This window comes from Pezoporus occidentalis, unplaced genomic scaffold (genome assembly GCF_034315485.1).
Source record: "Pezoporus occidentalis ecotype Australia unplaced genomic scaffold, CSIRO_AGI_Poc_V1 ctg27, whole genome shotgun sequence".
NCBI lineage: Eukaryota > Metazoa > Chordata > Aves > Psittaciformes > Psittacidae > Pezoporus > Pezoporus occidentalis.
In genome coordinates this window covers 89,342-115,617 of record NW_026914611.1, presented here as the reverse complement: position 1 = coordinate 115,617, position 26,276 = coordinate 89,342, and the positions used below count along the sequence as shown (strand labels likewise).

General features: G+C 38.5%; 1 protein-coding gene across 1 annotated transcript; it reads left to right on the top strand.

Moving 5' to 3' along the window:
* HSD17B3 (hydroxysteroid 17-beta dehydrogenase 3) lies at positions 1-25,622 on the top strand. The gene is made up of 11 exons (XM_062624543.1): positions 1-1,278; positions 3,346-3,392; positions 9,938-10,013; positions 17,037-17,144; positions 17,881-17,948; positions 19,139-19,174; positions 21,129-21,163; positions 22,207-22,288; positions 23,930-23,995; positions 24,325-24,474; positions 25,146-25,622. Exons 1-11 carry the CDS (start codon positions 1,125-1,127, stop codon positions 25,260-25,262), a joined length of 939 nt encoding a protein of 312 aa, XP_062480527.1. The 5' UTR covers positions 1-1,124; the 3' UTR covers positions 25,263-25,622.
* Positions 25,623-26,276: the final 654 nt, after the last annotated feature.

Sequence of the window (26,276 nt, the reverse complement as noted above, 5' to 3'; positions counted from 1 at the left end):
ATCATCTTTACTTTGCAATGCACATGTATGTTATGGTTTTCTGGCTGAAGGTGTCAGTAACATGACGTGACATTTATCACTGACCTTCAGTTGGAGATTCCTGGATGTCAGAGGTTTATATAAGACTCACGTTAAATATGGAAGGCTATCATTAAAGTGTATAAACAAATTTTATTTTACCTCATCCTAAGTGCACATGTAAGAGTCAGTCTTTCTGTTGGCCATTATAAACTGATCTTTGAAAAATGGATAATATTTAAAATTGTCACTACAAAGAAGTGTAAAAGTTGTTTCTGTGCCTTCCCTGCGAAATTCCTTATGTTAAATTTTAAAACCTTTTCGACCACTTTGAAGTCTGAATTTCATTGATTTTGTCTCAGTTGTGCAGTGAGATACTGTTCCTGTGAGCATTTTTCCCCCTTAAGGTTTTGATACATGTCCTCAATTTTAATACCTTTTCAGACATGGTTTGTTCAGAAAAGCTGAAAGTCCTATTCCTGTGTTAATAGATTACAGTACTTGTTCATGCCATAATTACACAATTTGTAAAATGGGTGTAATGCTATCAAGCTCTTTTCAGAAGGCTCTGTGAAAAGTTTTGTAATACTGCTTTCTGTGTATGGAAGGGGTTAGTTAACTTGTGTAACCTTTTATTACTTTGTTTTTGAATTTGTAGATAAATCTGTTCTTCTGGTTTCAGTGTGAACTTGCCCTGTAAATGGCTGGGCTAGAGTTTAACTCTTTGTTGTAAAAAGTAGTGCTGATGTTGTTATCCCCAAGGTTTGTAGTATTCCTATCCAAGGCTTTGGTTTGGACACATCTTCAGTCTCTAGGATTACTAAATAACAATAAAAATATTTTTTTCTTTTTGTTCTTGGGTAGTTTCCAGAAAAGCAGTGAAACCTTTTGTTTAAAATTGTTTAGTTTGATTTTTTTTCAGCAGTTTACAGATTTGGGTGTAGCATAGAGATGTTTTTCTAATCTAAACCCTGGACATTCTGTTGAAGAGCAAAATCACGTGATTAGATTAGACTTCTCACTACTCTGCCAGTGTTCGGAGACTAGCAGCTCACTGGAAGGAGGCATTTCCCAGGGAGAAAGCGACTGATTCATACTTGCTCACCATGGAAGCATTCCAGCGTCAGCTATTCACTCTTATTGGAGGTCTGATCTGTTTCTATGTTCTGGTAAAATGCATCAGATTTATGAAATACATTTTCCCACATGCATGGAGTGCTGTGCCTCAGACTTTCTTTCGGTCGATGGGAGAATGGGCAGGTAAAGGAAATTTCTTCACCTTCTTTTTCTTGTAACTAAGTAGTGGATTGTCAAATTACTAATCAGGAGTAGTTTTCCTTGCATTTCCTTTCCCTATCCCTTAAGGTCAAACCACAGTTTCCACTAGGTGTGGTTTTCTTAATTTCTTTTTCTTTTCTCCTAGTAACTTTAGGTTTATGAGACATCAGGTTTTGCATACTTGGTGAGAATAGAAAAATAGTCAAACTGGCAACAGCTCACACACCTGGTGTGAATTCTTTTTCCATTCCTACTGTTTTTTTTTTCTCTACTGCAAATGCTTTCGTTTTAATAGCATTGCCTATATTCTCAGTTTCCTGATATGTGAAGCAACTAGTTTATGTCTAGCATATGGACTCCACTTTTCAAAGCAACTTTTCTTTGTTCCTGGAGAGGTTGATCCCATGTTTTGGTTTTATTTTTCCAGACGGGTGAGCTATCCTTACTGGTACCGTTAACAACCAATTCCAATTTAGCCTAAAAACTTCAAAGGCTGCAACTTGGCAGTACTTTTTAAAAGATATTATGCATTCTCATAAAACAACAGAAATATTTAATATGCACCTTTTTCTTCCTACTGTTCATTGATGTTTTTCTAAAGCTTGCTAGATCATCAGTATGAAGCAAAAATGAACAGGTGTTACTGTTTCTGAGTTCCTGGGCTACACATGTCATTGATGGTGACATCTTGTTAAAAAAGTGACCCAAACAGCATGTTTGCACTTCATTCTTTTCCCCTGCATTAAACAGGATTGAATACCTGCTTAATAAGCATATCTCACAGTGGATTAGTCAGAAATGAAATCCACCCCTGTGCAAAAGACCTGCCTGAATAATAGCTGCTTCTGAAGCAATATGTAGGTCTTGTTTTGATTTAAATAAGGAAAGGACCTCTCTTATGTGTGAGGAGGGGAGCAGCACGTGGGACTTTCTGTGTAAAATCTTTGTTTCCACTGAAGGTTGGGAGACTTGTTTCTTTTCATGGACCTTTTATGCTCTCTGTTTTTTGCAAACATAAAGTCATCTGGGCCCAGTAAAATTCATAAGGCTTGGATGATTTACTGGCACATGTGATCCTGGGAATTATGAAAGTTAAAGTTTATTTCCCAATGGACAATTGCATTTCATCTGCGATTCTGCTAGAAAGCTAAAGATCCACTGTTGCTTCACTGAGGGCTCTCTCTTCTCTGTGAAATGAGAGAGTAGTTGCTTTCCTATTGGCAACAAACCTAATGATTCAAAATCACTTTTTCCTCAGTGTCTCTTGCTATTTAAAAGACCTTATCCACATTTTTTTATATCAGACAATTTTCCTTTTTGCTTTGAAACCTTCCAAGGTTTACCTTGGAATTTCTTTGGTGCTTTCCTACTTAATTTATTTCTTCTTTATTTCTAAGGTGATAAGGATTTTCTTTCCTCTTTGGCATTCGTTTGTGTAATATTTAAAGTTTAGTTTGCTTTACAAATGCCAAAGCTTGTTTACTTTCCTCATAACGCTAAATCCAGAAGTAAACCTGAGTAGGACAGCTCTGAAGGAAGAGCATTTTATAGATGGTGGCAAGTTTGCTGTGATGATTCCTTACAGACAGATTTTTTTTGTGACAGAAATTCTTGCATCAGCTTTAGTCACCAAGAAGTCCATATCTCCTACCATTCTGCCACCAGCATATAAATGAAAGGCTTGCAAAGCAGAACTTGTAAAAATATGTGTATGGAAAAAAATTCTACCCGTTCTTCAGCAACTGACTTGTTGCTGAAGCAATGGCTGCAATTGACTTGTTGCTTGGTTTCGATCCGCTGAAAATAATAGTAAAAACTACCTACTGCATTGGATACATTACTGTGGGGAGGGATTTGCTTTGCAGACAGAAAACACTAAATGAAGCAACAAAATGATGACAAGGTCACAAGGAACTCTTTTTTTTAAGAGAAGATTGATTCTGTTCTTCAGTATAGCATTTAGGATGCAAACTCACTCAGATGATACAGAAGAACAAGTTAAAGCAGAGCTCCAAATGTAATCTTTATTCTTCTTTTTACTTTCTTCAGTGGTCACAGGAGCAGGAGAAGGGCTTGGAAGAGCATATTCCTTTGAGGTAAGATAGATTACTCACCCTTAAGTTTATTTTAACAAAATGGCAAATGCTACCCCTTCATCGGTTTCTGCAAGTTAGTGTAATCACTCTAGGATTCAAAGGCACTGCTACAAACACGGTGCTGATCCTTCTCCCCTGTGTGCAGAATGGCATTTATCAACTTTCAAAAGGAAACAGGTGCAGCATTTCAGAGGAAAGTAATTCATTTCACAACGGTCTCATCAGACCAAGAAAATCATAAAGATTTCACATTGCCTTCCAGGGTAGGAAGTCTCCTAAATTGTCCTTTTTTCCCCCAGTTTTGCAGCTAATATGTTTTCTGACTTCCAGTGGAGTGGTTCATCTTTAGCATACAAAATGTAGTTTTCTAGCCTTCGCACTTGAAAACATATTTTGAATGATATATGTGAAACAAAATATAACGAAGAAATCTCTATAAATGTATATAAACTGCAGGTTTCAGAAATTATAAGGAATCCTAATGGTTTAATTATGGATTGATAGCTCTTGGAGGCTGCAGGAGGAAGGAGGAGCTCTGTGCTGGTCCTGCGGCTGCTGCTGTGCAGAGTCACTACAGCAGTCCCTTTCTGTTCAACTGTGCTCACCAGCACTGAAGACAGGGTGATCTTGTACTGTCCTGCACCAGCCTTGGTATTAGTGATAGTGACTGGCGCCTTTTCTAGAAGCTAAACTTGAAGAGAAGGACTTGGGGGTGCTGATTGATGAGAAAATGAACATGAACTGGCTTCAGTGTGCACTTGCAGCACAGAAAGCCAACTGTATCCTGGGCTGCATCAAAAGCAGCGTGACCAGCAAGTCAAAGGAGGTGATCCTGTCCCTCTACTCTGCTCTTGTGAGACCTCACCTGGAGTATTGTGTGCAGCTGTGGGGCCCTCAATACAAGAGTGACATGGACTTGCTTGAGTAAGTCCAGAGGAGGCCACAAAGATGATGAGAGGGCTGGAGCACCTCTCCTATGAAGACAGGCTGAGAGAGCAGGAGTTGTTCTGTCTGGAGAAGGCTCTTGGGAGTCTTAGAAAAGTCTTCCAATATCTACAGGGGGCCAACAAGAAAGCTGGAGAGAGACTTTTTACAAGGGCATGTTGTGACAAGAGATGGAGCATGGCTTTGAACTGAAAGACAGGCAATTTAGATTGGATCTTAGGAAGAAGTTCTTTCTTGTGAGGGTAGTGAGACACTGCACAGGTTGCCCAGGGAAGCTTTGGCTGCCCCATCCCTGGCAGTGTTCAAGGCCAGGTTGTATGGGGCTTTGAGCTACCTGGTCTAGTGGAAGGTGTCCTTGCCCATGGCAGGGGGATTGGAACTGGATGAGCTTTAAGGTCCCTTCCAATCCAAATCATCTTATGATTCTCTAACAATAATCAAGAGTTTAGCTGTGATGCAATCTGCTCATAAATTATAAAATAGACCTCACAGGAAAGTAAGTTGGCTTTTGAATTGATTTACAGGATTAAGCTAGACTTGCAAAGTATGTGCATTGTTTCAGCACCTGCTTTATGATTTTCATTACTGGGAATGGCAATACAATAACTCCTTTTGAAAGTGCATTGAATGTAGGAAGCACAAATACCAGGTATTATTGTTGAACATTTGGCATAGTTGTGATAAAGATCACAGGCTTTCCCATGGGAGAGAAAGAATAATATTGTCACCTTGTCTACTCACTGAGTTGCTGTAGTGATGGACAAATGGAAAGAGTCTGATGAATACATAGGTCTTGGGGAATGGGATAGGATCAAGACAGGGGAAGAAATAGTCAGAAATGCTTGAATATTTACTTAGCACCAAGTGTAGCCATTTGTATGTGCAGCTTGCTGAACTCATTTTGTGTGTGAGCACCTGGCGATATTTTATCCATGTGAAGGCTGCAGGAACCTGTGAATGTCTAGATCAAAGCCTCTGTGTTAAACCACAATATTGTTCTGCTTCTTTTGTGCTTTATGGGTTATGCAAGAGTAAATCTTATTTTAAATGCCAGCTGTAGCATGCAAATGGCTGCTTTTTACCATGAGAAAAAACAAAACAACTACTCTGTAAAAAACCCAAACAAACAAACAAAAAAATTTGAAAGAAAAAACACAAAGCACCAAAAACCTGAAAAAAAATCACAAAAAATCTTGGCTGGAACTGACTGGATTTTGTGGGACATTTCTTCATTATTTTTGGCTTTTGTGGGATGACTGAGAGCCATCTTTATCCATGCTGAGATGTACCTTCCTCTCCAGGTGGTCCCTTTGATAAAACTGTGCTCAGCTACCACTCTGTGGGGCAGATCCCAAACCCATACCACGTGAGCTCATAGCTTGGCATGTCATCTTGCTGGCTGAGGTCAAAGCACGCTTTTTGTGTGGCCTGTGGATAAATAAATCTGACCCTGCTGTTTTAGTATCTGTGTGCCTTTGGAGTTCCTGGCTCAGCACTGCTGTCTTGCTGGCCTGATGTCAGGGTATGAAATTCTCTGATGTTCTGGCATAGGTTCCTCTGGTGGTATGGGCTGATGTGAAGTCAAGCCTTATTTGATGACCACAGTGACTGTTCTAGTGTCTGAGCTCTGACACAAAGTGGTGAATTTCTTTCTGACATCCTGAGCTCAGGCATGGGCTGATAGCAGTACACAAAAACGTAAGGGCTCTGCACTTGGTGGTAGAATATGGTACAGAAGGCTAAGGAGAGCAGCTCTTGTGTTTTAGAAGGCTAGCGTGATGTGGCTTTCTCTGCCCTTTCATGTGGAAATCCAAGTAGGTGGTTCAGTAGGTAGGAGCCAACAGATTGAGGCACACTCAGAGATTGTAATATTTACTGGTTCAGTACCCTCATTTTCAAGGTTTATGACTAGATAAAGGTCTCTGCAAAGTCTATTAAGCTCAAGAGCTGGCTTCCATGAAGGCTGTCTGTATTTCTAGCATATCAGGGTGCTTCTGAACGACTGACCTTTTTGAGCTTAACGACCGTGACCGTTTAACTGACTGCTCTGATGTCAGAGCACTGGGATTTTGGGTCTAGTTTGCTATGCTCATTTCAAAAGCTAGGTGTCTGTTAGATTCGGTCTGTTAGTTCTTGAGCTGATAGAGTTTAGACTCACCAGACTTATGACAAGGAGCAAAACCAAGGAACAAAACCTAGTGTGCTGCTAGACTGTCAACATCTCTACTAAATTGTTAGCGATTCAGGTATCAGTGCAGTCTTGTTTCTTCTGTTTTTCTGATGTAATAACTAAAGATGTGCTTTAGGATCTGTTACTGACTTAGAACTTCAAACGTACTGGGTTTATGAATGAGACCATGCTGTACTCAGAGATTTATGGTTTAGGCCCTGCACACTTCCCATCTGACGTCAGCGCACAAGGAGGGTGTTGGTGGCTTATATGGTCACCATTTTTGTTATTGTTAACGGTTCATAACTCTGTCATAACTCAGGCCAGTTCTTGCTTCTAATGAATGCATTAGCAGACCATCTTGAGACAGGCACTGCACTCATTTGTTAATACAACAGTTCCTCAAATCTTAAACCTTCGTTTCATTTCCTGAAATTGAGCATAGTATTACCAGCAGTATAATACAAGATAAATATGATGTGAGTTCTTCCACTCCAGTTGGAAACATATTCTAATTTCTCCACTTGCTCTTGGATTTACCCTGGAAATACTGCTCTTCTACTTGCGTGGCACAGGCACATAGCTGGCAGAAAGACTGCAGAATTCTTCTGCCCTTTTGTTTCAGTTTTGGTTTGCTGGACCAAAAGAGGTTGAAATATTTGAATCATAGAGATCCTACAGGTGTGAACCTCAGGGAAGGAAAAAAAAGGGGTGAAGCACTGAGGACATATCAGCTTACTCCTGGAGATGAATCTCTTTTGTAATAGGTAGAAATTTACAGTAGGTGGCTACAGATCCCATAAAGCATTTTTAAGAATTTTAAAGTATTACCTTTAATTATTCATGTAGAATATAACCAATTTATCAGAGTAACTGTAGCAGTTACATGCATCGGTTGAATCTAAAATCCGTGTCTTGCCTTTCATAAAGCTTTATTGATTAAAATTTTGCCTCAGACTGAGCTGAAAAATCATACTAGAAAATGCAGAGTGACTTTGTAATAATTTAATGTAGGTTTAAATTTTTTAACCATGAGTTTGCAAGACCCCAGAGTGCAGATCCTGCTTGATCTTTCTTCATTATTAGCCTCATTTCTAAATGCTAAGTTGTCATAATTTATTATGGCTGGCAACATTTTGGCAGAGGTGCAGGAGCATTTTAGCCCTTTGCCACTGGGAGTCAGGGTTTCCTAACACAAGCAGATTCACGTTACACAGTGGTGGAAGCTAGTGCTTGTTCTTAAGTGTGAGGGGCAATACCATCCTCTAACATCAAAGCCTTTCTATGTTCAGAAAATGTTTTGTGCTAAAGACATCTACATTAAAAGTTACCTTTATTTGAAATGCAGCAGAGTTAAACCTGATTTAACTTTTCCAGTGGATGGCCAGGAATTTCTTTTCTAAACACAGTTCTTTGTGTGAGAGTGCGTTTGAATCTCATAATGTCCTACAAAACCTATTTCTGATAAAGGTGTGCATTTTGTATGTGGGCAAAGAAGCAAAAAGGAATAGTCAGGTGTAGCTTCTTTTGCCTCCAGAAATGGTTGTTACAGCATTATACTTCTGCTTAGTCTGGAGTACAGCAGTTAACAATTTGCCACAAACATGAATTTTTAGCTGAAGTACAATGTAATCTTAGCAAGAGGAATATTTTTTTACTTAGGTGTTAGGAGATATTATTCTACCAAGTGAAATACAGAGACCTAAGTGAGATGATACTGACAAGCCCAGTGAAGCAGAACTTTGTTTTTATTTTGTATATGACATTGGGTGGTATTTACTTTTGGGTCTGAAGGCACAGAAATTAAATTAAACCCAACTAACACTCCCAAGTGGCAATGACCATGGAAACGGAGACCATGCCTCCAATTGGAAATGGCTAGAGCCAAGCTTGCTGTGGACGAAGGGAAATCTGCTGCCTCTATGTAGGCAATTAGAGTTCTCTTCCTGGGAACTTCAAATGGAGCCCTTAAGCTTTTGAAACTCCTGAGTGTCTCTAAGTCTGTGCAGGTCTCTTTGGAGCACCAGTCAATTATGTTAAAGGGTCTCCAAAAGCACAGAATTTTGAACTTGGTCTTTATGCTAAAAACACAAATGATTGTGGCTGATGCATTTAATGGGCAGTCTTCCCCTTGTACTCTCAATGTAGTGAATTTTTGAACAAAGGTCCTTATTCCTTAACATTCTCTGCACTGTTTCAGAAAAGCCAAATGGGACAAACTTTTTCACTTAAATAGCTTTAAGCAGAAATCATTGCAGGGCATCAGCTGTGGAAACGAATGGGTCTTCAGTGTGTGACCTTCACCAGTAAGTTTCTTCTTCTAAGAAAACCTTGTGCTTTCAGATGGCATTGGCTTTATCTTAGTGCTGGCTAATCCAGTTCTTTCTCCTTGCTCTCATGGGCATGGTTTTTTTTTTCAGCTTTATCTTTTCTTTCTTCATGCACACAACTCCATTTATCTTCCATTTTTTTGATAATCCGTTTTCCAAAGCTGGGACCACATTTGTCCTTCAGGTTTTACCTCAGACTTTTTAACTGATGGGAATGGGATGCTTTGGGAAAACAGGAGAAAAACATTCTCTATTTGTTCTGCATTTGTTCTGCACATGATAATACCAAGCTGACTATAAACAGAATGCTGTATTAAATAGTATTCATAGGCATAAACTTCAACTGTTGCCAATAACTTTGTGGATGTACATTTGTGGGATTATATTTTGAGGTTTTAAGCACAGATTTCATCTTTTTCCTTGTTTCTTCTTCTTTTTTCTTTCTTTTTTATTTTTATTTATTTGTTTTGGGGTGGTTTTTTTGGTTGGTTGGTTTTGGTCTTTTGGTGGTGTTTTTTGGGTGTTTTTTTTTTTTTGGCTTTTATTTGTTTGTTTGCATCTAAAGAAAGAAACAGTTAAAATCTATCATATTTGATTCCTATTAAAAAATACGAATAAGGTTCAATCCCTTTCAAACTCTCAAGCCTTCAATTCAATATATGTAATCTACTTCCTCAGAATAAAAAGATAAGGATGGAAGGTGATGTTGTAAAATGACTATGATGTCATCAATATATTTGGGCTCTGAGATCCAAGCAGAAATAAAAATGTGTTTCTGGGAAATGTCATGTTTGTTTTAACTGCAGACATGCGTTCATTTGAAATTGGCTCAGTATTTTTATTTTTGTACATGTTATTGGGGTTTGACTGCATGGTATGTCTTGTAAGGGTCCAAGATTACTCAATTAAGGAGATGTTTTGGAATACTGTTTACTGTTTGGCCTGGTTTTAATATCTGTTGTTTACCCATTAGGCAGATGACAGGTAAATGAAAGCAAATTTAAAAACTCTGTGATTGCTTATATTGCAGGATTGGAAAAAATTGAAAGATTCTTATCACCTTACTGTTTCTTAACAACTCTCATATTCCTTTCTTGTAGCTGGCAAAACGTGGATTAAATGTAGTTATGATAAGCAGAACTCTTGAAAAACTACAGAGAGCAGCCATTGAAGTTGGTAAGTGTTTGTCTCATCTTCCTGTTTATCAGAGTGGATTTACAGGGACCTGGGGGTCTCTTCCCTTTGTACAGTGTCTAGTTCAGTAGGCCCCCAGGCATTGCTCTAGCACTAAACATGATTCTGGTATTACCATGCTGCTTGAACACTTCTGATCATGGATTGCTTTAAAAATGTGTTCTATCATTCAATCAGTGAGATGGGTTTGATAAAAAAAGTGAATGTGTATTCTTTACTGGTTTTATCTGCCTTTAAAATCTTCGGGGCAAAGGAGTTGCAATACTAGAGTCATTGGAGGCATCTATGAAATGGTTTAAACTTGGAAAAGTAAGATTACATTTAGGCTAATTTTTGGACATAGCAAAGAAGGAATAAAATTGAAATTAAGGTTCCTGTCTGAATTTAGTTTGTTTGGCAGTTTTTTTAAGGTTTTCAAGTTATATTTGGTTTTTGATAAAGCAATTAAATAGTGTATATTTGGAATTAGTTTAGAATTAATGTTCCCTTTCTTTGGAAGAAATTAGCCATTTACAACGGGAAATGGATTGTTAAAACACATAAAAATTCATGGTTAAGTTTTATTTAGGAGTCAAATGAGTTTCTATCCTCCATTAACTTTAAAGATTGCTGTAATCAAGGTTGCTCTTTCCACTGTCTCTTTTTCTATACATGGCTTCTACCCACCAGATTCCCTGATTCACAGGTTCTTATGTGAAGCATGTGTCACTCCAAAACTACACCTCTGTCAGGAATTACCTTTAAGCAGGCTTAGCAGCTGACTCCAGCAGAGTATCAGGTCCAGTGACAGCAGGGCATCTTTCAGGGACATGGCAGACTGGAAGTGGGTGAAAAAGTCTCTAATATCTGAACCTGCTGCTACCAAAATCAAAGATTTGACCCTGAAAATTTCCATCCAATTTTCCTTCTTCTTTTTTTTTTTTTTTTTTTTTCCAGGGATAAACTTGTTTTGCTGAGAAGCAACAGGTGTCAGAGGAGGAAAGCACCAACTTGCTATAAGCAGTGATATCTATGAGGTCAATGTGACTATGGCCTACACTAGCCCCTCTTAAATAAACAGCCATAAAAAAATAATTTCTGTGACAATTAGGTCAGCTCTGGTGCCATTGTTGCATTTCTTTGCAGCTATGATTGTTAAAGAATTACAATACTAAAAACCTGAAGAAATAAAAGCTAAAGAGTTTTTAGTTTCTTTGCATTGTAAATTAAAACCAGAAGCAAAGAATGGAAACAAAAAGATTCCTGACACTAACATAGCTAAGAGAAAACATGGTGAAGGGATGGAAAGATGACATACTGTAAATTCCACTGGACTATAATTTATTGTAAGGCCATCCACTGGCCACTTTCTTAATTACTGTGATGAATTGTGTAGCAGTGTGTGATGAAGTACTTGCCATGTCCTGAAAGGTACTCTGAGATAGCCAACCCTGCAAACACTCCTATGCCTGTGCAGAACTGACCCATGACTTCTTGCACGTCAGGAAGCTTTACTGACAGCAGCAGTGTTATCCATGTAATCGAAGGTGTGGGGAGGTGGATGGTTTGACCCCAGCAGCTCAGGCTACATTGATTAGGCTGCAGTATGTTCAGCTTGGTTGTGACCATAAAGATTTTTCCCCAGAGCTTGCTGAAATTGGTGGCAAACCCCAGTGAGACCTTTCCATTGCTTTTGGTGGGTTTTGGTAGAAGCCCAGAGTGACTCTTCTGTTATTTATTGTGTCAGGTTGGCAATGAGTGCATAACAACAAGTAGGTGGCACAAACAAAGGGAAAGAGAGGAAGATAGAGTGATGAAAAGCATAGATTATATGACCTGGATGCCATTAAAATCAACAGGGAGCTCTGGATGTGGTCTTATGTTAAAGCTTTGGAAATGTTCCACTAGTTCCGACTTTCAGATTCAGGCTTTACTGTAATTAAGCTGAGCAGTCATTGTGAAGGAAAAAAAAATTAAACTTCCTGTGATGTTATGTCAGTAAATAAACAATGGAAAACAAATATGCAACAGGAACTTATCCAGAATGATTATACAGTTTTCACAATTTTCTAACTCTCACTGACTTTCTATACTGCTTTAACAAGCATCATCTCACTCCAAGCAGCTATCACTACCCTGAACTAGGAGATTAGGGCACAGAAAGTTTTTTGCAGGCTGTGTGAATTTGTTGCAAGACTGAACATGTTACTCTTGTTTCCTTTTTCTTAACAGCTATACCACGTATCTTTTTGCAGTCACTTGGACATCATAATTTAAGACTTGCCTCCCTCTTCAAACTGATAACATTATTTGCCTAATCATACTGTCAACATTCCTATGGAGTACTGAACAAGAGAAATTTAAAGAGCCTAAACTGTGGGTAATTTCAGAGATCTCAGCGCTTGGCTTTCCTGGTTCTATAGGCCAAAAGTGTGCCGGAGAACAGCTCTCAAAGCTGGAGTAGGCAGAAATCCTCAGTAAGAAAAACGTTTCTCTAGAGAAGCACTGGAATTGAAAACCAAATTTCCACCCATTCAGTCTCGAAAGCTCTTTTAGAATGAGATAAAAGATAAGGAAGTAAGTCTTATGGAGGGCAGACAGAGAGGACCATCACACCAGGTGTACTGCTCATTTAACCCATTTAGCACAGTGGTTGTGAAAACACTGATCAAACCATAGTACCAGGAGATTAGAAATTGTTTAGTGTGATGCATGCCTGTCCATAGCAGGGGGCAGGAACTAGATGATCCAAGCCAAACTGTTCTATGATTCTGTGATTTTAGGATGGAATGCATTAACTGCACACTTATTTTATTTCTTCTCTACAGACAAAGGTAGGTCCTCATTGAGAAGCTATACCTTATGATCAATATACAACCAGGATTACTCTTTTTGTGCTAATGCCAAACAAACAAAAATCCCCACTTCTGTAAAACACAAAAATTATTCACAACAAGGGTGTCCAGGTTTTGGTGGTGTTAATGAATTTGAGTTTGATGATGCAGGAAGTATTTTATCTACTTCTTCCTCCTGAAATTATTCCTGTTAATATCGAGCAAAGTAGTGCATTAAAAAAAAATCACTTCACACAGTCTGGAATCAAATGTGCCTTGCTCCCCCTATGACCTGCAAAGGTGCTAATTCATTTAGCTGTCCCCTCTGTTATAGGTTGTTTCCAATCTGTTATAGTCTGTGTCCTCTGCTTCTCTTGTCCTTCCTGCTTCAAGAGCTAAGCAAGTAACAAACTGAAATCACTGATTAGCCTGAGACAACTCACTTGGCACATCTTTCCTTCATCCTTAAGGGTTGCCAAAACTCCTGTTGTGTCTTGCTGATCCCTTGAGGTAAAGTGCTAATGCTCAAGATTCTTTCCCGATCTTCTGCATTACTCCATAAAAGAGCACTTGATCGATTTCCTGAGTGCTCTGGTACAGTAACAACTTTTTTGTTGTTCATTTGGGATTTGTTTGTTAGTTTGCTTGTTTGTTTTTTTTGTTGTTTTGTTTTGTTTTCGTTTGTTTGTTTTTGAGTTTTTTGGGGGGTGGGTTTTTTTTTCTTTTTTTGGTGGAGAGGGATGTGTTGGGTTTTTTTGTTGAATTGGTTTTGGTTGGTTAGTTGGTTTTGCTAATTTCATTTTGGTTTTCATTGAGTTTGTCTTCAGTGGTACTTTCTATCATCACTTGCAGTTCTGCTTTTACCCTCATTCTTTTTGTTTCTTCTCTGTTTTCCTGTTATTTCTGAAACCATGTTAGCTTATATTTCTGAGAAGATGCATTTGTCAAAAAAACTTTCAAAATGTAGCCAGAACTTGTGCTTTATAATTTAACATGAAAGTTTTTTTATTTCTGCCCAGTCTTAAATTTATTGTTTTGTAACTTCTTTCTATTATTTAAGTAACTTCTCATTTTGCTCTTCTCTCTGCAAATTTCCACTGAATAAGAATGTCCATCTTGTTCTAAGCACTTCTCACGTCATGACCTGTGGCCAGCAGGTAGAGGGAGATGATCCTGCCCCTCTACTCTGTCCTGGTGAGGCCGTATCTGGAGTACTGTATCCAGTTCTGGGCTCCTTAGTACAGGAAGGACATGGAACTACTCGAAAGGATCCAGCAGAAGGCTACAAAGATGTTTAGGGGTCTGGAACACCTCTCTTATGAGGAAAGGCTGAGGCAGTTGGGCCTGTTTAGCCTGGAGAAGAGAAGGCTCTGGGGTATCTGATCAGTGCATACAAATATCTTAAGGGTGGGTGTCAAAACGATGGTGCCTCTCTTTTCAGTGGTGGTCAGTGACAGGAGAAGGGGCAATGGGCAAAAACCGAAATGCAGGAAACTCCATCTAAACACATGGAGAAATTTCTTTACTTTGAGAGTGACAGCACTGGAACAGGCTGCCCAGGGCTGTTGTGGAGTCTCCTTCTCTGGAGACATTAAAAACCCACTTGGATGTAATCCCTTGCAACCTGCTTTAGCAGGAGGTTTGGACTAGGTGTCCTCCAGAGGTCCCTTCCAACCCCAGCCATTCTGTGATATTCAAGTTTTGTTACAGTACTTCAAAAGGGTCTCCTCTTTCTAGAAAGATCAGTTCTGTGCCACTCGGGCATTCATTTTGTAACCTCAGGTTTTCAGAAGATCTTCATAACTCTCTAAATAGAAAATGAGAGTTTCTGGCACACTGCATGTCCTAACCAACTTCATGCTTCACACTGATTTATTCTATTCCTGATCAATTTCAAAAGACAGCATATTATCCTATCTGACAAGCGGGATTCCCAAGTGGCCTGAGGTCAGAAGGCATTAGATGTATCCTTCTTAATGATATATTTTATAACAAATCGGATTAAACAACTCAGCTCAAGCTAAGAAATTAGTTTTCTGTTCATTTTTAACATAGGCAATAAGCTGTCCTGATGTTTGAAAACCTAGGCTTTCTGTTTCTGGCAAGCTTAAGACTTTTCAAAAGAGTGGAATGGCTTGTGTATTCATAAATCTTTGTCACAGAGAATTATAGACATCAGAAACATTGGAAATTATTTTTTGGCTCTCTCCTTTGCAGAATTGTTACCATTTTCTGAAGGGCTATCCCTGGATAATTCATTTATCAGCATGATAGTTTTATTGTTTTTTCATATATTGTTTTATTGTTAAATGAGACAGAGGAAAGTCATCTGGAGTACTTGTTTGCTGGCTGACAGTGCTGGTTGCAGCAGTACAGTCTGGTACAGACAAGGGGACACAGAGAAAGTACAAATGTTTTGTTTGATCCTCATTTTTATGTTGCTCTAGTTTTGGCTGCCCTTCTGATTGCCCTCGAGCAATAGGCTACAACATCACTACAGCTTTTAAGACCATCTCATTTTGTTTATAGAGCTCTTCAACCACAAGGTCACCATAGGTGTCCACTCCAGCTGTTGCTGTCCTTTCCCACTCACTGCATTTATCTCACAATGTCCTTTTCTTTATAGTTGTACCATTCACCAGCCTGGGACCATGAGGGGGTCATTTACCACTAGAATAGCTTTTATATGTTGAAGCTTCAAAGGGTGTTTTGTCCCTTTCATTCACACAACACCAGCTTGGAAAGTGGGCAAGAAAAAGGGCAGTGAACACTTCAGATCTGGAGTCAGAGCACCTGCTGTTTCCTCAAAGTGCTTGCATTACCTGAGTAGCATAAGGTGGTCAAGACTTGTAGTATATTAAGGAGCAAGTAGGGAAAACTGTGAGGGAACAGCTTTCTCTCATCCTCCAGCAGAGGCTGTGTTTTGTTGCAAACTGGCCTGCTGGACCCAAAGCCAGCTTTTTGCTAACCTTGCTCTCCAGTGGGAGCTGGTGCAAGGCCTCTTCCTAAGTTCTCCATGTTCACCAAGGGGTAAAGCAAGATTACTGCATGGAAAACATCAAAACCGATTCCTATTCAAGGCAATGCTCTCTGTTGCCTGTATGATAAAATCAGCATCCAAACAAACAGAGACAGTTTCCCAAACAAGACCCATGCACCTGAGTTTCTGCCACTTGCACCGAGTCTGAAACCCAATCATCTATTGACCTTTCCAAGCTTTGCCTCTCACTTTTTCAGCAAACTTCATCTGGATTTCAGGTTGCCCATAAAACTTGAAAGCAGATTTAGTAGCAAGAATTTACAATGTGAACATCTAGTTATTGGGCCCCTTTAAAGGAAAACCTTGCCTTTAAAAATGAGTAAATAAGAGCCTCTACCTCTTTTCCTTATGAAACTTCATTGAAAGTATGAACAGCAATAAATAAACTGCTGAGAAAAATGGTAATGTACAGCTGGGCTCCACTCCTGCATTGCAAAGACACTGGACAAATCACACATATTTCCCCTTCTGTGTAAATTGACCTTGTAAAATTCAAGTCATACCCTCCCTAAAATGCCTTTTAGTCCTGCAAAATTCTGGGGAAAGTTCAGCCGGGGAGAGTGAAAATGTCAAAATAAGAGAGGAATTGTTTGGAAATAATGCAAAAAATACTGTTTCACATTCAGCCCTATTTTGTCCTCCTCCTACATGAAAAAAACAAGCTCTGCTTGTTAAAATGTTCATCTTATACATGGAAACACTTCTAAACCGTTCTGCAAAACAGTGCTTATATAGAGGACCTGGCTTCCACATTCACTTGCCTAACATGTGCTGATAGTGTTCAGTTATAAATATTATGATGACCAGAGGAAGAAGTCCTGTGTTGTTTATTTCTGGGATTCTTTTTCCTTACTGAAGGTCCAGATGGTGTTTATATTTTGTGAGGGAACTTCCACAGGTTTCAGGGCACAAATTCATCTTATATATGCCAGGCAATTTCCCTGAAAACAGCTGAGTACAGTGGGAATGCTTTGCTTGTGTTGTGATATTTCTGAAAGTAAGAAAATTGAAACAATTGTGTACTATACAGCAGGTATTACTGAATGAGACCTCTGATTTTTTCTCATTACTTAATTTCAGCTCTCCCTCTCTCTGGGTAGATACAAAAGGATTTTCTTTTTTTTTTTTTTTTTTTTCTTTCCTTAATTACAGAGCAAACCACAGGTCAAAAGGTGAAGATCATACAAGCTGATTTCACTAAAAATTCAGTATATGAGAACATTGAAAAAAATCTGCAAGGCTTGGATATTGGTGTTCTGGGTGAGTCATCAAGATCTGCTAATTGAAGGGTATTTTATGGCTGCAGTGTATTAAACACAGAATTGTACAAATGATGTGTCATAAGAGCTTGTTAGCCAACATTTAAAACCAAGCACGCAGCTGCCTAATGCATTTGAGCATTACTTTTTGTGAACAAGTTTTAAAAGTGAGTTAGGATGCTCCAAAGGCTTCTTGTTTCTCTATGCTGTGGCTTCTTCACTGTGAAACCTCTTCTGCTGCTTTACAAACAGCATTTAGTTTGTGGGGTGACTTCTTCCCTATTTGGCCTCAATAAATTCATTTTCACTCTTGGTTGTTTTGCAACTATGTACAATTCTTATATTCAATCTGAAATGAGCTTGTGACTAACACTAATTGGTATAATACAGGCAGCAACAATGAAAACATGGTTTTAGGAGGGGCATTCTTTTTGGTTTGGTTTTCTTTTCTTGTGAAGAAAATAATCCTCTTAATAGTGAAACAAATGAAACAACAACAGCAAAACCCAAAACCAAACAAACCCCCAAACTATAGCAACAGATTGGTTTTTCATTCCCTGAATCAGGAGTGTTTACTATTGATGACTTCAGTGAGAACAAGACTCGATGTTAAACAGCATTTCTATTCGCATACAACTCAAAAGCTTCTGGGCCTTGGGGAGAAGCCATTTGTTTAACTAGCTGAACTATGCGTTTTGTCTAGATTTGGTTCTTATCATTATATTTCCTTTGATTAGTTAACAATGTTGGAATGCTTCATAATCCTCTTCCATGCCGTTTCCTTAATGGATCAGACATAGATGAGGTAGGATTACTCTGTGGGTTTCTACTTTCAATATAACAATGAGGAATTGTAATTCCATTTAACAAGGGACAGATTTTGCCCCTGCTAAAATCAGTGTGTATTTAACTGTTCAGTTGAGTGCGAAAAGAACCCGTCCTGAAGGAGTATAGTTTGATTCGGTTTTCATGCTTGGAAGAACTTACAAGAGACACACAATGGTAGATTTCAGCTAAACTGTAGCAAGCGCCCAGTGATAGGGGAAGAGTGTGCAGCTGGACAGGTTGTAGGAGGGGTCAGCAGCCCCTCTGGCTCAGGGCTGACTTGTAATACAATGGGGTCAAGCCTGTCACTTCAGCCACAGCTGAAGTATTGGGTTATTGTTAGTATTATGAAAGCTTACTTTCTTTGGAGCACCATCATTTAAGTATGTGAAAAGAAAAAAAAAAAAAAATTAAAAACTAAACCTCTTTAAAATACAGTTTACTTTTGGAAGGAATTAATTAATTTACACATGTAGAATAGTTTGACAGTATTTAGGATGTGATCACATTTTTCATTGACTTATTGTTATTTACCTCTATAGTATTAGCCATGAAAAAAAAGAACAACACAGAATTTCTAAACGTATTTCTCGCTAGTGCCCGTTTTGGGATCCAGTCAATCTATATATTATAAACTATTACAAATAGGAGGTCCACAAGCTGGCTGCTTTACTCTGACCTGCAGTCATATGATGGCATGTCTGGTATGACCTGTGTTTGGTGCTGGTCTTGGGAAGGTATCTCTACATGGCAGTGCTGTTGCAGCACAGTGTCCCTCTGTCATTGAGAGCCACTCACTGTCTGCCCGGCACACCCATGATTTGTTGCCCATGTGCATCCATTTTGGTTTGCTACTGCCAGCACTGTCCAGACGTCCAGGTTTCTCCATGTGCATTGGCGTGGCTGTGCAAAATGGAAGGCATGGAATCAAGTGGATGCAAAGCAGATTTGCATGCCATGTTCAAAATAAAATAAATCAGGATTTACCTGCCTTTGACTGTCCCACAGCACAGGGGCAGCCAGTGGCAATCTGAGGCAAGCTAAGCAGCTCTAAAAGCAACTGCCTTGCTACAAGGCTTTTCAGTTGGAATTGTTAGCTGTCTTACCGGGATGAATTGCAAACTCCCTGGGAGTTAGCTATGAACTTAACTGTTTCTTTGCTTCATGCAGAGCCTTGTCAACTGCAACATTATTTCTGTTACAAAGGTATGTGACACACTCGCATCTATGTTACATCTGCAATGCAGTTTATTGGGAAAAGAGTCCCACACAGAGTGTCCAACCAGCTTTCCTTTGCATCTTCATTTAATTTTTCAGCAGACAGCAATTTTCAGTAGGAATGTCAGCGCTATTGTAAGGGCCTTATCTGCTCCTAGGGCCCCTGAAATATTTTAATTGAGCTGACTGGAAACATTTTAACACAGTTCTTGATTGAAACATATTGTTACACTGCAGCTGAAACATGTTGCAAACCATGTTTGTTTCGGTAAACAGATTTGTTTCAGAATCAAAATCTTCAAGACAAGAAGATCTGCAGTTCGGCTTTTTCTGTACCGTACTCTTGCCTTTTTTCCTTTGATCGCCATTCTGTTCTGCAAAACCAGAATATTTATTTTTAGAATAATATTTTAATGTTATTTTACAGAATATTTAGTATCAGTGAAGCACAAAAACTGAAGGAGCTGACTCCCAGTTCTGTACTTTACCTCTTGGTGCTAATTTTGGTTGGCTGCTTTCCTACAAGAACTGTTAGTAGTTAGTATTCCATGCTTTCCAAGCGTGATTAAGATTTGTATTGCTCTGCTGTTTGCAAGCAGTGTGTTAACATGAACAAGAGTAGGACAAGAGCTTTGTAGTTCATCTCAACCTTGGTTAATATCTTTCTAAACATGGCATGAAAATTATCAACAGATGTTTGTCTTTCTTTGGTTAGCAAACTTTATATCACAAATTTGTACTGCTGCTTGATGACTTCAGGTAGTAAATCACGTAATATTAGTCAACTGAAACAAATTCTTCTATAAGGTAGTTTGGTGAACTTTCTGCTCCCAGGTTTTATCCTATTTACATGTCAAAATAATAGAAATATCTGCAGTACTTGATTGCTATATATATATATATATACACACTTCACAAAAACAGGCGAACATTTTGTACCCTCTCAGTCCAGATAAAAAAAGTGTTTCCATTTATCATTTCCAGATTTACACATACCTCAGAATCCACATCTTCTGCTTCACCAGGACCTGGGGATTCCTTTCCCCCACTGCTGCAATGCATGTTTTTCAGTCTTCCATGAACATTCACCTTCCTCCAAAACACAAAGAAGAAGTCATGCTGCTAATCAGCATTCCTCATAGTTAGGTCCAAATCACCTTCTATTTGTTCCCCCCTGCCCTCCTCCCTGGCTTAATTCCTGCCAGAATCCTGCTCACCATGCATTAGGATGCCCAACTCCAGATGTTCCTGGCTTCCACAGATGTGGGTGATAAGTGCAGCACTGCAAAAGGAGGACCTTTGCAGGTTTTCCACTTGGAAATCCCTCTTTACCCAAGCTGATGTGGCCCATTGCCACCCTTTCTGAAAATAAACTTGTGAACCACACCCTTCTCCTGCTACCAGGATGTGTACAATGGCACTATCAAAAAAATAGGGAATTAGTAAGTACTGAATTAATGTGCAACATTCATTTGCACTACTTTTCATTACTAAAATCCTAAAGCTATTTTTGGTGGCATAAAAAAAAATACTTGTCTTTTCGCAGATGTCTGCTATTTCTAATCCAGGTAGAGCCAGCAGCAAAAATGAAAAACCACTATGAATTTGACTTTCTCCTTACAGTTATAATTCAGTAGTGAAGAATGACAAAATTCAGAAACTGTTGAAAAGCTTTGGAGAAGCAAAAGACTTTCACTGCTTAGAAGACTAAACGTTGGGGGGGTTGGGTTTGGTTTTAGGTTTGTTTTTTGTGTGTTTGTTTGGTTGGTTTGTTTTTCTTTGACAATTCAGATGATTTTCAGGTTATTAACATTTTTAAAATGTCTTCCAAAACTTTGAACTGCTCAAGCAATTGATATCTTGTGAATAAAGCAAGATTAGTTAAAAAATGAAATCAGAAAAGGGGAGAATGGATATAGTTGTTAACATACTTATCTTACAGATGACAAAAATGATTTTGAAACAAATGGAGTCAAGGTAAAACTGATTTTTTCCTAGACCTTACAATAGCTTTTAGCTGTTACCTCCAGTTTATTCAGTTGTAGCTGTGCTTTTTCACTATTAACTTCTGCACTTTTACAGTATGTCAATCAGTAAGAGTTCTTCTGCTGCTAGTGCTATGTGAATGAATGATAGGAATTGCCACAAACTGTCAGTCAGCTGTAGAACAAGACAAAAAACACAAAATATAGGCCTGTGTGCAGTAAAAACATGAAGGCGTTGCAGAAATAAAATGGAGTGGGATGGGTCCAGTTAAGCCATTTCTTAAATGGCATTTGAATATAATGTCTTATTCTTCTAAGAGTGGTAGCTGTGCTTGGAATAATGCTTTTCAAGCTCTGAAAATACCTGTACTACATAAGAGAGATTAATTCAGCTATGCAATTAAGGATCCCTTTTTTTTTTTTAATACAATGTGTAATTTAGACATGGGGGTCCTTAAAGGAGATGTTAAGGTCTTCAGATGGAGCTTCTAGAAAATATCATTAACTACTGCATTTTAGAGGCTAGTGCATGTTCTTTGTTTTGGCAACAAAACAAGCTCTTAGTGTTTAATTGTTTTGGTTTGGTTTTTTTTCCTGGTTGTAGCTGAATGAATTGTTTTTAGTGATTTGTACAGGGAATTGTGAATAGGAAAGCTAAAACAACAGATGCCAGGAGCAGGAGAAAGAATGTGCTGGCTAAGGAGCAAAGGGGACCGACCAATTACTTAGAAGCATAAAATCTTTCCTCTGATGGCATTTTTTTTTTCTCTGTTAGATGTACAATAGCATGTACAATGTTCCCATGGTTCTGATTGCACTAGGCATTTAAATTTCACTTATGACATTGTTCCTAGCTGGTTTAGATTTAATTGCACCTAACAAAACCATAAAAATTGGGTCTTTGAAAGTGTAGTCTACAGTATAATAGGAGATCTTTGCCTTCTCAGGAAAGAAAGGCTGTTTTCCACTTGTGCAGGCTTATACTACAATACTGTCAAACGTAAACTGAATGTAACTATTTAAATTGAATTTCAGACGGAAAGGTCTTATTCTGAATCTGTCCTCCGGTTTGGGTACTTTCCCTTGTCCACTATACACAATGTACTCAGCTTCTAAGGTAAGTCTGTCTCATTGCTTCATAAAGAAACCCCCACCAAGTGTTACCAAAACATTTCTATCAATCAGCAACACAGGGACAAGTTTTCAGGGTTTAAACCTCTGTTGCTCTGCTGAAATAACGAAGTAATGTAAATTAGGACTAGCTGAGAGCTAAGAATCAGGGAAGCTATGTAAATGAAATCCAGTTGAAGGTATATCTGATCACTAGAACAGAATTATGCCTTTGCTTAAATACTATTATGCCAGCGCTTGCAATCTGCCCTTGTTCCAGGAAATGATGACTTTTACCCTGCTGTCTCAGCTAGTTTACTCAAAAGTGTAGATGCATAAAAATGCTAGGTTTTGCTTATGGAACCAAGAAAATTCTTGGTATGTGGGTGGTGAGTTGCCTGACTTCATAGATTTCACTTTAAAATTTTGCTCTGAATTTAAGCCTCACCGCTTTTTATAAAAAACGAGGAGTAAATGATTTTTACTGAAGAAGCAACTTGCTTAGCTCAGGTTTGCTTCAAATGAAAGATTCCAACAATATTTGCTTGAACATAAAGTTCAGCTTGGTAAGAATAAGCTAATTATTCTTGGTAAGAAAGTCTAATATTATTTTTTCTGTTTTTAATGTAAGGTTCTTATTACTCCAAATTTGAACTACATTAAAACCAGACAATTTTACTTCCTTACGGTTTCAAAGTGATATGGTACATTGTTTGTATTATTTTTACTTTTTCATTCTTGAGTATCTTTAATTTTTTCTTTCTTTTTTTTTTTTTTCCCTAGTGCCCTGAAAGGGAACTATTTTATTTGTCAGTGTACTGATGTTTCATGCACTATCACAACATTATTGGTGTTTAAATTGTAAGACCCATCGAATGATGACTTTGAAACACTGACATTTTTCCTCTTTAGTAGGACTTTTATATTTCTAATTACAGAGGAGTGATCCAAGATTGCCAATTTTCTTAATATTTCTCAAACATCTGACTCCTGAAATCTGTCTTGAGAGATACTTAATTTCTACACAAATAAGTTAGTATATGTGTACTCTTCATGGTGTTCTCTTCAAAAGGTAAATTTTAACAGCTGAAGCTAAAGAACCCCCAAATTCTCAAGTACCTGACTTTGAAAATCCTATTTGTAGGCTGTGCTAATATTTTTACACTGAAAGCATGAGTTGTATTTCACTCCCCTTTTTTATTGCAAGACAGCAGGGTAAGCATTGAACTGAGAGTGCAGGTGTCAGTCAGAGATGAGAGCCACATGAAACAATAATGAGAATAATGGCATTCAGATATTTAAATTGCTGCATTTTCACAAATGTGACAAAGTTTTCAGCCCAGTCAGTACTTGATTGATGCCTGGCTTCGGTCAATGCCAGGGTCCATCTTTTCTGGTGCAGATAAGAGTCAATTTTGCCATTGATCATGTGCACCAGCAGAAACTGTGTCTCGAAAAGTTTGTTTCTGTGGTTTTCATCACTGTTCTGTGCCTTAGGTTGTGTGGTGCTTGGACTTTTTTGTTAAGAACCTGTTCTCATATATTTGTGAGTATCTGTGAGAGTACTTCATTTCCCAAGCTGATATTATTTTGTTGGGTTTTTTTTTGTTTGTTTGTTTCTGTTTTGTTTTGTTTTGTTTTGTTTTAGGCTTTTATAAGCACTTTCTCCAAAGCACTACAAGCAGAATATAAGGCAAAGGGAATTATTATACAGGTATTATTATTATTATATCTTGCCTTATTTCCTTAATTTTAGGAAATCAAGGAAACAAAGAATATTTCTTCAATAATATCTGAGATGCCTAAATCTGTATAACGTTTCCATCCTCGGTGAAGTGCCAGGTGACCCTCTGAAAACTGTCTCCTCCCTGTATGCCGCTTCTCCCCTTATTCCACCATAGTATCATTACTTATTCCACATAGTGCCTTAATCCATTGCAAATATGTGTCATAATTTGTCAGATGCTATGGTATTCCTTAGAGTGAATGGCCCTGTGTAAGGGTTAGATGACATTACGCTGTTGTTATGACTTCTTATTTTAGGTAGTAACTCCTTATGGTGTTTCTACTCCAATGACGAGGTACCAAAAACCTGACCTTATTACAAAGACAGCAGAAGAGTTCGTGAGCGAATCACTGCAATATGTCACCTTTGGAGATGAAGTTTTCGGATGTTTATCTCATGAAGTGCTGGTAATTGAATTTGATAGTGTGTAAATGGCTCCCAAAGGCTGAATCAGAATTGTCTAAGCTCAGCAAGTTCTCCTGACTGATTCCAGGGGCCTTAAGGTTGGACATAAATAAGAAACAGTGAACAGGTTGTTGAGGCTAATATGACACCAGTAAACTCTGAAGGGAGGAATACACAAGTAAAGCATAGTCAGCAGTAGAGTGTGGCTTTCTCCACTTTTGTGTGTAGAGCTCAGTTCAGTTTGATATTTGGTTAGTCTTTATGCTTTTACGAGCTGCCTGTTTTCATAAGAAATAGTTCTGAGACCCCTACTCCTTTACAGAAATTGGCTAGCATATTAAAAAGTAATTAATGGGGAAGGGGAAAAACACAAAACCAGACTGTGCTATCACACGAACATAATTTCCTTAGGATACTAAGCTAACAAAACCAGGATAAATATTTATATGTGTCAGCTGTTAATGATGAGCATTAAATAAAAGTATAGGGAAGAAAATATATTTACTGAAAACTCAGAGGAATGAACATTACCTTCTAAGAGAAACATACACACTGAAAGTATAAAGTCAAAGCCTTTGCTTTTCTCTTGCCTTCCTGAACACTCTGTTGATTTCTTTCATGAGATTTTGATAACCTTTTGTCTTTGTATTGTTTTTGCTTGATTATTCGGAAGGCACGTGTCCTGCAGTTTGTCCCTTTATGGGTATTCCACAGCAACAGATTTCAAGAAACAGTCTTGCACTCATTTACTAATTATCTGAAGAAGATGTGGAGGAACCCAAACCCTTAACAGTCATTTTTCTGGAGGATGTGCGCTGCAAAACCCCAGCACAACGTGTTTTGCTGTGTCTCTGCATGTGAATGTAGAAGGAATTGATCAGCTTGAACCATAACTCCATCCAAATCACCTGTTAACTGATAAGTGATTACTTGGTCCAATGACTCTATTAAGCAAATTAAATCCTGTCCTTCTTCAAAGACTTTAAAATTTGCTAAAGCTGTTCCAGTTACTTCTATCAGCCTTACATAGGTATTAAGAAATTTATGCTACTATTTTCACACAAGCATGGAGGCCGCAAATATTTACGATTGTTTGATGCTCATGAATAAAACAATAATTTGCTCTACTTGTAAACCTGTTCACAGTGTATTTGATGCTTTCGGTGTGTGTTTTGTGTCTTTGGTTTGTTCTGAAAAGTGAAGGAAATTTACAAGAATTAAAAAAGGAAGCTTTCAGGATGTTAAGTACACACTGGACCTTTGGAAGTCTGCAGCTACAAAAAATGTGTGTCTGTTCATTGCCTGTGAATGACTTCATCCTCTGCAATATCTGATACGAGCTGGAGGAGTCAGGAGCATGGGCAAAAGATATGACACAATTCTACATTCCTAGATGAATGCAGAAAGCATATCTTTTGACTCTAGGTACCTATGAAGATTATACTTGACGCTACTTGAAAGGCGTTTCAAGGACAACACTATCAGGCACAATCAGCATGGGTTCACAAAGGGAAAGTCATGTTTAACTAGTTTGAAGTCCTTCTGTGATAAGGTCACTCATTTAGTGGGTGAAGGGAAGGTGGTGGATGCAGTTTTTCTTGATTTTAGTAAGGCTTTTGATACTGTCCCTTGCAGTATGTTCTTGGACAAGCTGTGCAACTGCGGGATAAGCAAGTACACAATATGCTGGGTGAAGAACAGGCTAAAGGGCAGAGCTCAAAGCATTGTAGTGAATAGGGCTACATCTGGCTGGTGACCAATCGCCAGTGGAGTTCCTCAGGGCTTAGTTCTAGGGCCAGTTCTG